This window comes from Polyodon spathula, chromosome 8, assembly GCF_017654505.1.
Source record: "Polyodon spathula isolate WHYD16114869_AA chromosome 8, ASM1765450v1, whole genome shotgun sequence".
Classification (NCBI taxonomy): Eukaryota; Metazoa; Chordata; class Actinopteri; order Acipenseriformes; family Polyodontidae; genus Polyodon; species Polyodon spathula.
This window is the reverse complement of record NC_054541.1, coordinates 32,689,509-32,703,545: the sequence shown is the minus strand read 5'-3', so window position 1 is coordinate 32,703,545 and position 14,037 is coordinate 32,689,509. Positions and strand designations below refer to the sequence as shown.

General features: G+C 35.7%; 1 protein-coding gene across 1 annotated transcript; it reads right to left on the bottom strand.

Annotated features, from left to right (window-relative positions):
- Window positions 1–2,832: 2,832 nt before the first annotated feature.
- pik3cg (phosphatidylinositol-4,5-bisphosphate 3-kinase, catalytic subunit gamma) lies at window positions 2,833–13,466 on the bottom strand. Its single transcript, XM_041257626.1, has 11 exons — window positions 13,335–13,466; window positions 9,832–11,844; window positions 9,316–9,381; window positions 9,006–9,231; window positions 7,538–7,641; window positions 7,298–7,444; window positions 6,490–6,580; window positions 6,259–6,389; window positions 5,460–5,571; window positions 4,951–5,108; window positions 2,833–4,653 (listed from the first exon to the last, which is right to left on the bottom strand). Exons 1-11 carry the CDS (start codon window positions 13,434–13,436, stop codon window positions 4,372–4,374), a joined length of 3,432 nt encoding a protein of 1,143 aa, XP_041113560.1. The 5' UTR covers window positions 13,437–13,466; the 3' UTR covers window positions 2,833–4,371.
- Window positions 13,467–14,037: the final 571 nt, after the last annotated feature.

Genomic DNA, 14,037 nt, shown 5'->3' with positions numbered 1-14,037 from the left:
TCTTGCATGATGAAAGTGAAGTTTTCTGCAAAATCACCAACAACTAGGAATTCATTTTCTTGAAAGAGTTCATCTCTCAGCTGTTGATAATAGGCAGTCTGCATCTTTGTGATGAAATCATGTCGATGAAGATGTTGGAGATGGCTTGTGAAAGTCTCTATGAATTGATCAACAGGTTCATTGATTGTCTGAAGGGTGAATCTGTCTGTTGTAGCCCTCTTCTGATACTCCACTGCATCCACCAGGCTATCTTGAAAGAGCATTTGTAGATGACTCTTAAAATCTTCAAGTGATGGACAATTTTCACACTTTCCAAAGAGGCAATCAGCGTTAGGTGTTGAACACATAAGATAAGCAATGCCGATAGTGATTCAAAGGCTCTTCTGTACTGGCACTCTGTTGTGGAAGCTTAGAACAAATGAACATAATTTTTACATTCTGGTGTGTTGTGCAGACACACACATTATGTGTACCGCTACTGCCTACCAATACACACTCCCTTGGTTTCAGCTTTGCAAATTTGGAGAAGCCAATCCTAATGTCAGAACGCTGTAATTTGAAGAAACGATAGGCCTCTGAAAGATTGCAGAGAACAAACTGTTTTTGTTGGTGCTCCCTCCTTCCCGACTCTTTATTGTAAACAGAAATTGTGTCTATTAGATATAGATGCAGTTTTATGTGAAACGTTACTGATAAATGAAAGTGTGAATCTGCTGCAGGCCGCTGTGCAGTGCCATCAACGACAGCCTTTGTGGAGTAGGCATAGAAAGCAGTGAAGTGGAAAAAGAGTTTGTGAAAAGGCTGTGAGGAGAATAAGGAGCACAGTAAACAGCTTAAAGGAGAGCTTTAGAGCAGAGGATTTTTCTGATCTTTAAAGCTTAACTATAATAGTTTTAATCCAAGTGTACAATAATATCGTACATTTTCTGTCAGTCTAGGTATGAATCTGTGGAAGCTCAGAAATGTTCTTCTTTAACTTCATCTCTGAGCATAGCTGTTCTGTTTCAGGTAATGGCAGGGTTAGCACTCAATAAAAAGGAATGTAGTTGCAGGCAGAGGGAGGCACAGAGACAGAAAAGAGGGCCCCACTTGAAAACTTCATTTGTTTAATACTTTCAGAGACTGAGCGGAGAGACAGGCAAACAGGTCAGTCTTTAGAAATACTTGTATTCCTTGGCAGTGCTGTATGGTTTATTACACTTCAAGCACTCAATACTAAGTAATAACTTTAGTTTTTGTGTTAGATTACAAGAGCTTTTTGTGTATTTTCCTTCATTATAATATAACCTTTTCCTTTTTTTTGTCCCCCTCTTTCATGGGATTTCTTTGTTTCTCTAACCGTCAATCAACATAACAGAGTGAAGTAGTATAACTGATGTTTGGTTTCTATGGTTTCTATATATATATAAACATCAAATAAAAATAAAAGTCTGTGTAATTCTACTTGATTAATTAACGGTTGTCTGGATGTTAATATCTGTAAGCCAATACACAAACTATCCACTTGTAGGAGTTTAAAACACCTTTATGTCCCTTCTAAATAGCTCTTGGTACATCTTTCCCCAGAAGAGGTTTTTAACAGCAGTGTTACGTTAGAAGCAAACTGAATCAAAAATATTTGATAGGACTTCACTGATATCCTTATACTGTAACAGCACATACTGAGTAAAAACATCCTTGTGCTGAAATCATGTATCATGGTAAAAGCATTGCAAAGAGATACACAATACAGTACAATACACTGAAAGCATAGAAAAGTTGAATTGCTGTAGAAGTTCATCATGGTGAATTTTTATAAGGTTAATATTATCACTCTAGCAAATCAAGCATGGCGTATGCCCCTTTTCCAAGCAAGTAACGACAGATGGGCAAACATCAAAGATATCTGGAGCTGTCACGTTATTCATTTGCATCTGGGCTTCCATGCAGCAGCTTCCACACCATTGTGCAGACTCCTACTGTCACAGTGTAAAGGCCTCTCAGAAACCATAAGAGGAAGTGACTTAATTTCTGTTGCTGACCATATCAATGATACAGACCACATGCTTTGACAAAGGGTCTTAATAGTTGGTACACAGTTGTATTCTATGACTCTCTCAGTAAAGTTCCATTACAAATGGTTTCCACCATTTCAGTGCCACATTAATTTAACCTCTGACCATATCAATGGTACAGACTACTCACTTAGACAATCTCTTTACAAGACGTATTCTGTAAGTCTCAATAAAGGTTCACAGTAGAACTGTATCTTTTCACTTCCATATTTTTTATGTTATAGACAATGTTTCCATGCATGTTTTTTTTTTTTTTTTTTTAGCTCGAGAACAATGTCTCATGCAAAATGCTTTTTTGGGTTTTCATTCTCTCAGCTTATTTTATTCTAGTAAACCAGGCTTTTCACCCAACATCATGCAAAAGAAGGGGAAAGGTGGAAGTTGATATGTAAATTAACTATACGTAAAGTACTTGTGCTGTTTTTGAAGATTACTAGTGAACTTTTGTGAAAATGTGGTTTCCATGCAAACAGAACTGGTATACAAGTGAATCTAAGCTGCTGTAATAAAGTAAAATACCTCGTGTCTGGTTGTTTAATAATGTGTTTTACTGCTCTTGCCCAAATTGTGTTTTAAATGTCATTTGCGGGGTGGCATGTCAGTAGTACTGAATCCGTTTCAACTAGTCTAGACATGACAAAAACAAACAAAACACTTGTGATTTACAATACACGCTATCCTTCCGGTTCAGCTTTAACCAGACAAAGAAAAAAATCACTTTGCTATGCCCCCTTTTGTACCGTCAATCATGACCCCTTGGTTAACTAATGCAACCACTCCTCCAGTCCGCGGCTGCCACGTCGTTTCCCTTCCGGGTCGATGATTTAGTGCATCGACTCTCCGCCCCCTTTTTAGATGACTGACTTCTTTCTAACACTGGGAATGAATTGTCTGGCCATTTACACTACTTTGAAAATAATTGAAAATTAATTGATTTTAAGTTAAGAATTGTACATCTTTTACCAGACACATTTTTTATGAAGTTCATGTTAGTGTAGCTGTTCTGACTTTAACTCACAATGAATGCAGGAATAAAAGAAAGACTTAGAGGTAGTAGGAAATGCATGTCATATGGCTGAGTTCTGGGCTATATTCAATGCATTCAATTCAAAGAAACAGGGGCATTGTATATCCCAGATAAATTGTTACAGAATCCAGTATCTGAAAGGCAACTTAATGTAAATGTAGTCACTATATAGTATATTGGACAGAATACAGTAGAATTGCATCACTATTTGTTCAAGTGTATTTATGGTGTATGTTGAAGGAAATACATGCAATTCTGCTACGATAAAATGTCAACTTGTTTATATTTCTCTTTAAAAGTTAATTGCATTTCAGTTTAGAATTTAATTCTACTTGTGTTTAACATTAGAAGGGCTAAGAGTGAACTACATACAGTAGAACACTTGGTATTTATTGAAGCATGTAGAATTTTAAATTTGGCTGACCTCCGTTTTCACAAATCAATGATTCCAAATGGTGAATAACTCAAACTTCATTGTGCATTCTGACCTACAAGCTGAGTCATGAACTAAAATGCAGGTTCCTGGTCAATGATTTTGTTTTGCATCTCAGATCACCTTAAGATGCTGAACAAATCTGACTGCACAGTCTTTGCATAAGTACAAGGAAGTCTGTTTGCTTCTCCTACGGTTTATCTGAATAACAAAATCAGACTATAAGAGATAAATGTTTGTGAACACTCAGGCTGAACAAGTAGAAAAATCAGGAGCAAAAAGGTGAAAACTGATCTTGTTTTTTGCCTTTTAACTGCTTGATTTTGAAATTGAGTTTGAAGAAGCACAAATAAACTTAGCTGTTAATTAAATCAAAAACTGAGGCAGTAAAAAATCTGTATTTCTTTCTGCATGCTTTAAAAATCCATTTACAAAAAATAAGCATTAAAGTACAATGTAAAACATGAAATATATGCTAAAAATATAAAAAAAAATATGTCATCTTATGTTTCATAAAAATGCTGAAGAATGAAAAAGTATGCTGGCACTATGAAATATATTTAAATGTCAATTTCTGTGATATCTATATTTATGTAAGAGTATGGTTAATTGATGATAATCTAGCACTACATTCTGAACTACCTGGTTATTGAAGCTGGTCAGGGATGAAAATACATGCAGCGTATATAATATATATATATATATATATATATATATATATATATATATATATATATATATATATTATATATATATATATATATTTTTTTTTTTTTTTTAATCTGAAAACCAGTATCTGTTAAGCTTCAACAGAGCTAGAAGAATAAACCTCACTCATTTGGATGGGACAGAAAGAGTTACGCTGAACGCTTTTCTACCCCTTGCTTGATTCCAAGGACAAGGTGCAAAAACCAGTTGAACTGAACAGTCCAGCCTTTATCCCTGCAAATTTCAATCTGGTCAAGAAAATGCTTCTCTGCATCTTCCTCAGTCTTCCCCACGGTAAGGGCCTCCCGGATATACTCAATATCCTCTTTACTGGTTAGCTGTGGCATTCCTGTCATCAGCATCATGGAGAACAAGATAATCAGAAGGTTGGTATGGTGCCGCAGAGCCAAGTATGCTTTGATGCAGACATCCTGAGAAAAAAAGGCAACATAGTATATTTACAGAACAAACAATAGCATTTTATATCATTATAATACCAGATTTCTATACAAATGACAGCCCTGCAAATACATATTTTTCAAATAAACAAATTGTTCCCTTATTTTTAGTGTTACCTACTAAAAATAGGTTTAAATGTACTTTAATGAGTATTATTGTAAAATGATAAAATAAAAAAGAACATGACAACACTTGCTCCACAGCGTTTGAAAATCTTAACAAATGAAGAAACAAAAAGTTACATCAGATCTTTATTACTCCGATCATACCTGGAATTTTTGGAATTGAGGGCTTGTTTTCTTTCCAAAAGTTCCCATAACATACAGAAAATCTGGAGTTAAAACAAATGGCACTCTTTCCTTGCTAATCCCAAGGAAACTTTTGTAATTTCCAAGGATGTGTCCAAAATCTATGTGAAACAGATTACCTAAAAAAAGGAATATTGTAAAATAAGGTGACAGATCCTAATACAAGCATTAAATGTTGCAGTTTCATCATGACAAAATGTACATGCCATGTACCCTGATGGGATAACTGCAGCTGTGATTTCTAGTGTTTACAGTACACCAGGGAATCCACATGGATGCATCGACCATTTATTTTTAGGGCTAATCCTGGGATAGGTGTTTGATGCAATCCAGGGTGATTCAGCAGTGGTGTAAAATGCTATTTTTTTAGCTGTGGCTGGTAAGGTACATGTATAGGTAATCAATCCATGAAAATTTTGTGCACAATAGTATTGTGACATAGAAGATTAGCTGAAACGAGTTTCACTTACCTGATTCTGTGATCATAATGTTGTCGTTATGCCTGTCTCCTATCCCCAACACATATGTGGCAACACAATAACCAGCACAAGAATACACAAACCTCTCCACAGCCTGCTGAAACTGAAGATTACAGTACAGTGTTGAATAGGGATGTGGAGATTGCTTTATACTTTAGAATAAAAAGCTTTTAAGTTCACGCTAAGTATAGCTATGTCTAGAGACGATGCAGTTATCCAAAAATAAATATTGTCAGTGAGGTTCAAAATGTAAGTTAAATAACCAACTGTATGTCAATGGCTGGATAACTCCTTTCTAACCTGCTTGAGACTTCATTACCAGATGTTGGTACATCCCAAAGTGGAAGTTATTACTGCTTAAATGGTCAGGCATAGTGAGGGTATTTGATAGTGTGTGACATGGGACAGTAATATTTAAACAGAACTGAATCGATATAACATAAACAGTGATTCAGCCTGTGTATGTATGATTTTGCTTGCCTCAGCATTGTGAGGCAATGTCTTTAATCTAGGACCTATGCTGACTAAGCCTCACTGTGGGTCTAAATTTCAGGAGCAAACTGGTCCCTGTCTGAAAAGCAGAAAAGCCTAACATAGTTTTAGAAAAACAACACGAAATGCAATGCTCCTATACCCAAAACGCACACACACACACACACACACACACACACACACACACACACACACACACACACACACACTCTATAAACATGTTTGAGGTCTCAGTATGAGTACTATTGTATCTGGAGAAGGTTACACACACTTTTACAATCTTACAGTAAATTACTACCTTGTCTTCCATTAAGCATTTATCTCCAAGCCACTGGTTTAATACTTCATCTTTAAAAGCTCCAGTGTTGCCAACGGTGCTCTGCTGGATGTTAGCTATGGTGGTGGCATCTTTCACTATTTCAATCATCCCTGAGGAGACACACGTTAGTGGTTATAATACACATTGTAAGTTACCCCTCAAACCAGCATTCATACAAACATATTCACAATTCAGGTATAAAAGACTCACCTATCTTGTTTCCAGTAGAAATGCAGCCATATGGTAACAACGATAGATCCAACGATTCTGTCTCCCAGATTGATTCCATAATGAGAAGAATCTAATAACACACGCCAAATATCACATGTTCACGTTTTCATTAAAATAAAGTTATCTACTACATGCAACTTACAAAATGCACTTATGGCTCCACTATCATTATAAACAAACTAAACAGACAACAACTGTGATGAAGATAACTGATGGTTTTGGACTTTTGCAATTACAACCAGTGAGGGGAATATCGGCAGTAGAAGTGAACGGACCATGGCTGAATACCGAGGTCTGTTTATGCACTGCATGAGTCAATATAACCTATACACAAGAAGCTTGCAGTCCTAGAACTCTTGTATATACTACTTCATTTTTAATATAACAACTAAATTTTTTTTCTATTCATGACCAACATTTATTTAGCCAAGTGACGACTGATGTCACTGTTTTGAATTGACTTTGCTATGACGTCAACCGATGTTGAGAATAAAGCAAGGCAAAAACTCAGTATGGTATGGATGACGTCATATATTTGGCCACTGGCATACATTAGGTGAAACGTGCGCTCTGACTGGCATCAGTCTATAACTGCAGTTATCATATTTGTTGCTATCTGGTACTTTTTTTTTTTTTTAATTGCTATAAAGATAGATGCACCCTATTAAAAATTTTATGGTTATAAAGTTATTATAAATGGGACACAGCACATTATTGTGTTTCAGATTCCATTTGTTTTTAACATTTAATTTCTCAATTTATTTCTAATGTTTAGAGTTTAAACTACCTGTAAAATGAGCATGTCCTGACGAAGGTCATCTCCATCCTTAAAGATTATTCCAATAGTGTCACTGGATAGGGTTGTGGGGTCGGCAGGTTTGAACTCAAGCCACAGCGGTTTCTTCTTTGATGCCATCACTTTACACTGCTCAATCTGCAGTAAGGATAGGGCACTGTTTTAGCATTTTCATTGTTACACTAATACCACCGATATTGTTCTGTATATAGAGTATCGGGCTATATTTACCACAAGTGAACCTGCTCTGAGGCCAGGGTCGTACGGGACTTTGAAACTTCTTGGTAGCCCTGATGTTTGAAGTTTTTCAAGTTTCTGTCTGAGCTGGAAAACAACTGAAATGGACATTAAAACCTTGTGATATACTGTAGGACTGCAGTGTTGAGTAGGAAATAATGATTTACCCACCCCCTGCATAACCCATAAAGACTAAACTGATTTCCCTTTTTACATATCATATGGTAGTGACTGCAAATATATAGGGACTCAAAAAATATTTAGATATTTCCCCTTTAGATAAATCTAAACTTTCACAACTATTATTTTATTCAATATATTAAACTTGTCTATTACTAATATACCCCTGAAACTTAAAAATAACCTGAGAGAGTATTCAGTTGATAGTAATATGTTTATTTACCACATATTTTACACCTGTTAAGTTACATTATCTAAAAAAAAAAAAAAAAGTTTCTTTAAAACCATGTACAAATTAGATTTTTTTTGTTTCTCATCTTCAATAATGGGCAAATGTTTTTATAAAGGAATTGCTGTAATTATTTTAAGAGGAACTTTGTTTTTACACAATAGAAAATACTGCTACTGTAATACTTTTTGTGCCACTGTATAATCTATTTGGGTATATTCGAAGATATTGCTGAAAACCTAACAACAATATTTTACACTGATTCATCTAACAATAACTAACTTTACTGTTCAATTTATCCTGTCTGACACAGCATTTTCATTCTCCATTTGGCAAAGCAAGCAACCTTCACAGTATGCCAACAATAAACTTTTTTGAATTATTAATTTATTTTTGTATTATTCATTTAGTTATTTCAGACTCTGCTACAAATAACTTAAAAATCTACTCCTCTTCTCAAAATCCTGTGGACAAGAAAACGATTTTTTTTCGTGAATAGGGGATATTATTACATTACACATGCCCGAGAGCATGCAAGATCAATACTACACTCCTTCTGACATCACAAACCAGGGAGACAGTATATATGATCCTTGATATTGGAAATAAGGAACACATACACCTGACAACAAGAAATAAAAAGGCAATTATATAATAAATAACAATGTGCACTATAGATTGGAAATGTGTTCTTTATAGAAAACAGGTGACTGGAGGTAACGGGTTGGACTTGAAAAAGGTGACATACACACCCCTTGAGAGTTAATAGGCATGTTTTCAAACTAACACAGCCTTCACAAATAATAATAATAATAAAATATTCAATGATTCCTACAGTTTTATTATTGAAGACAACTGAGTACTATTATGTTTCCCACCAAGTAGATAAAATAGTACAAGTACCTACTCATCAAATATATTACAGAATGTAGTATTCATTCAAAGACCAGAAAATAAATACATGAAGGTTTGTTTAAAGTCTTCAAAGATTCTATTTCATCTTTTGGTTGTGTGAACGAGGTTGCAATAAAACATATTTCACTGGGCAGATACCTTGTGCTGAAACATCATATTTGTCAGCAGACATTGTTTTTATTTCCTTGGTGACCTTCTGCAGTGCTTCAGTAATTTCAACTTGCTTCTTGAAGTCATGTAGCATGGCTTCACCACAGCCTCGAAGGTATGCCTCTAAGATCACCGCATATCTCTGCTGGTAATGCATGGACTGGGCTATTTCACTTCTTAGAAACCAGAACAAGAAATGGCCAATTCTTTTCCTCTGGAAGAAACAGTACATCAGCTTTCAAAAACTACAAAAACAAAGTACACTAATATATTCATGATATTATGCTTCTGTACTTACCCTTAGAGCACGTTTCAGCAGAAAACGAGCCAGGGCACTGTCATGGTAAGGCTCAAACTTCACAGCCTGTATAAATTAGTGGGAAACACAACAAGTGGATAGAAAACACATTAATTTAAAAGATAATAAAAACTATATAAGATTCTGGAATTATATTATAAAAGTTTTGGTCAACAGTTTGACAAAGAAGCAATTTCCAATATCAGAAACAAAATGAAGTTTTGTTTTTGTTTTTATTTGTTTTTCTTTACACTGGCACTAAAGCTGAAATAATTGAATGCCTGTAAAACATACATATATACATATGTGTACATATATACACACACCTATTTAGTAGCTCTACAAACATTCTAAACAAAGCTATTCACATTACATACACACATTATGCAAAATAGTTAAGAGAGGATTTAAATGTAACTGACAGTTCGTTGTTTCATCCCGTAGAGATTATTTGCTTATAATCAAAAACTTAAGGGCTATATGCAAATAGTGTGAACTGATTAAACAGTACCCTACCTGTACAAGCTGCAACAGGTACCGCAGAACATCATCATCTCCCAGAGTCTCCAGCTTTCTCACTGCCACGGTGCGCACATTCTCATCTGAGAAGTGGCAGTCTAACAGCTGCATTGCAAGCCCAACGTCTAGTGTGCTACGATCCCAGGCATCATGTTTCTCCAGCAGCTGATGTGTTGCTAAAACCGCTTCTTGTTTCCCCCATTTAACTGAGCTGAGAAACTTGGGATATGCTTTTGGACACTTCATGCATTCCTGTTTGAAATGCCACAGCAACTCTTTGTCTTCTGGTGTCAGAGGATGCAGTGGATCAGTGGCAACAATTTTCTCAAACTGTTTGCGCAGGTGATTAGGCATCTCTCGTCTTGACCTTTCACTGTCAACCTCAACTGATTCCCGACCTTTTGGCAAAGCAATGGGGTAGCAGTATTTATCTAGCATCACAGTAATGGCCATGGATGTTTCCTTATCAGGGTTGGTAGCCGAGGTGAGCTTGTCGGCATTGACACTGCTATGATCTTCGCTCTTCTCTGGCATCTTCCACATGTGGAGGACGTATTCCCCTTGCCGCAGCAGTGAGCGATGGTCTATCAGTAGGAGGTTAACATAATAGAGCAAGCGGTTCTTACATTTGGAGTCAAAGTTAACGCTTTCTTGAAACCCAGCCTTAGTGCTCTGAGTTTGAGTTTTTCCACAGTAAACCTGTAGGCTAAATCGGGCACCTTTCGGCAGATCCTTTATCTTGATATCCAACTCCAGCCATGTGTTCCACAGGACCTCTTCAGTAAATGGTTTGGAGGAGGTTCTCTGCTGAGCCAGCAGCTGTTGTCCATGAAAAATACTGGCTTCAACAAAAACAATGAGCTCTGAATTTCGGGGCAGCATGGGGATATCAATACCAAGGACCTTGACTCTGAATTTTCTGTTACAATCCCACAGAGAAATGGTATACACTTTCTCATGGTCCTTTTCTTCTATTGTCAGCTGCTCATGAGACCCTGCAACTCCAGTGCAATCATCAACCAGTGACCAGTCCTCCTTGTGAACAACATCCTGGTCTGGATCGGGTGCAGACTCCAAAACAAGGTGGATCTCCTCCGCATTTTTCAGACACTGTCTCACCCAGTAGAAATTCTTAACAGGGTTGTCCCCAAAAATATATTCATCTCTACCGCAAACTCTGAGAACAAAGTCTAATTCACTGTCTTCTTCAGAAATGCCAAGCAAAGGCTTTTTCTTAGCAATCTTGGTGAAAAAGTTCTGGAGAATCTGATCAGGTTTGTCATCGATTGATACTTTTATAGTTTGACTAGCATTACCTCGGTGGATGACAACTAAAATATTATTATTGCTTATCTTATTGAGGATGTATTCTGGAAGAGGCTTAGGAGATATCCAAGGATCCATGGAATAAAGCTTTGGATCCCGGTTTGCTAACTCGATTAACCGAGGTGTCAGCAATTTACGCCTAGTGAATTCAAGTTCATCATCATGAACATTGCTGACATCTGTTACATCATAACCAATAAGATAATTCAGATACCTCTGATATTGCTCCGATTCCTCAGTCGGTTGGGGTCTGGGAACCAACTGAATTCTTCCTAAATCTTTTTTCAATGCTTTCCAATAGCGCATGCAGTCCAGCGTCTGAAACACCTGATGTTTGTCATATATTTCATACCATTGCCCTTTCTTCTGGTAAAGCAGTATGCACTGATCTGGGGTACACTTTTGGTAGAACTCAGGGCAGACACTTCTTTCAACTGCTTTCATCCACAATTGGGTTTTAACTTGTTCGACGGTGCAGTTTCCAGCAACATCAAGCATTAGGGCTTCTTGTATTTTATTAAACTTATTGTACGTAGGCAACACAAACTCAATCGCTATTTGATCCATTGTAACCAAGGTGTTAGATGATACAAACGCTTTCATCTTTCTCCTTCTTCTCCTGTTCTGTTCTCTGAATATCACAGGCTGTTCATCATCACCGTGCTGTTCCATACCCAATGGAAACTAAGAACACACACACAAAAAAAATCATCACAGAATAAATGCACAGCACATTGCTAAAAAAACAATGTCCTTAGTGAAGGGGAGGCTGGTGTGTGATTGTGTGAAAAATGCACAGCATCATTTATGTTAGGGGTGGGGCAAAGTTGTCCACTCCAGCCCAGCTCTTTGTTCCAAACATGATTTAATTTGTTTAACTACACCAATTAAACCTCTCCATCCAGCCCCTACACTAGTTGATTTATTTAATTGTACCTACTGAACCTGGGTTGAAATTGCCTTCTGGGACCCCTATTGGGCTCAACTTTATTATAATATCATGGTATTTTTGGATAGTCCATGAAGTGATCTATAATTTCCAAGTAAAAGTCTAATTAACCTCACTTGACTTAAATACTCACTTGATTTCAAATTTGTGTTTAGAATTATTCAATTTTTTAAAAATTGTACCTTTTTCCAATAAGCTTTTTATTCCTCCTAGTTTCAATAGATTCCATCTAAATGTGTTATGTTCAAACTAAAATGTCTGCAAACGTTTCAACTAAAACGTTTGCAAGCATGGAAACATTTAACAAATTAAATGTGATCGGTGATAAATATATTTAGACTTAATATTATACAGAGAAAACTGTCCAAATCAGAACACCAAACATGATAAAAAACAGTTTAATTGGGTAAACAAAAAAACAGTATCTAACAATGTATAATTATTCTGTTCCTTAAGATACACAGTAAGCCTACATTTTAGAACAATATCATTATTTTGTAATGTTGCTCCTATTATTTGCAACCTCATATATGTGAATGTACGTACGTGCTCTATGTAAAAAGTCTTGGGTATTAGTTTAGCCTGCTTCTGCAAAAGGAAGTCTTGCAACTCAGGAAGCGAGCAAAACGTCTGAATATAGAAATCATAACAGGCAGTTCCTGTTTATAAAAAAAATGCAGTTGCTTTATATATATATATATATATATATATATATATATATATATATATATATATATATATATATATATATATGTGTGTGTGTGTGTGTGTATATATATATATATATATATATATATATATATATATATATATATATATATATAATAGTTATAATATTGTTAATATACTATATATATATTAGTTGACTAGTCACTACCACGACAGTAAATATAAAAAATGAAAGGTACAGCTATTAATAATAACTTTACCACGAACGACTAATCTTTTAAGGGCAAACTTTATTTTAAAAAAATTAAAAAAATGATATCTTCTGAAACTCAAAATCTTTCAAAATACACGCACAGATCACTTATCGCATAAACAAGGCAAACACAACAATTGAAAGCCGCACAAAAAAAAAACCCAAAACAAAACGTCTGTCATCAAATTAGGTATAGCTATTCAAAAGGTTAACGGTATTACAATGTACTCATATTAAATTTCGCAGAATATAAATTGATTACGTCATACCAGATATCTAATGAAAATAAAGACTACGACTTACAGTATTGCTGACAAGCTTGCGTTCGGCATTTATGCTGGCTGTGTTGGGCACCGTTGACAAGTGAATTTTATTTTCCAGAGCTGCCTCTGGGTGTCTGTTCATCCCTCCGTTGTGATTCGTGTATCTGTTCACTATATGAAACGTTAGCGACATGTTAAGTTCCTATTGGTTGCATTAGGTGTACTTTCGGTTTTAAAAGGGCCTGTAATTCTTACAGATTAAATTTGAGGTACAAAAGTCTGACAGAAGAGGTTTGTGGTATACTGAGACTTTTTAATTTAGGTGTAATTTTCGAACATGTAAAAGCTGACGTAGCCTACAGTGATATAGGTTCAGATAAACCACACACTTGTACACACACATAAATCACAAGGATGCTAGGATAAAGCAAAACATACTTGTAAAAAGACAGAAAGAGTATTCTTGCGTATTCCTTTATGCAGTCTTGCACCTTTTTGAAAACAGAAGCTCAAATGTTTTCCCACCTCCCACGTACACATGCAAGGCGGATGTTTTTTTACTGAGATATTAATCTGTTTGTTACTTCTTTTTCAGACATTTAGTGGATTTTTTTTTTTCAATTTTCATCCTATTTCTACATATTTGTGTAGCAAATAAAAGCATCTCTATAATTTAGTCAATATTTTTACTGTACATTTAAAAATATTCCCTATAGATTCTCTCATGTATTATAAATTTCTAG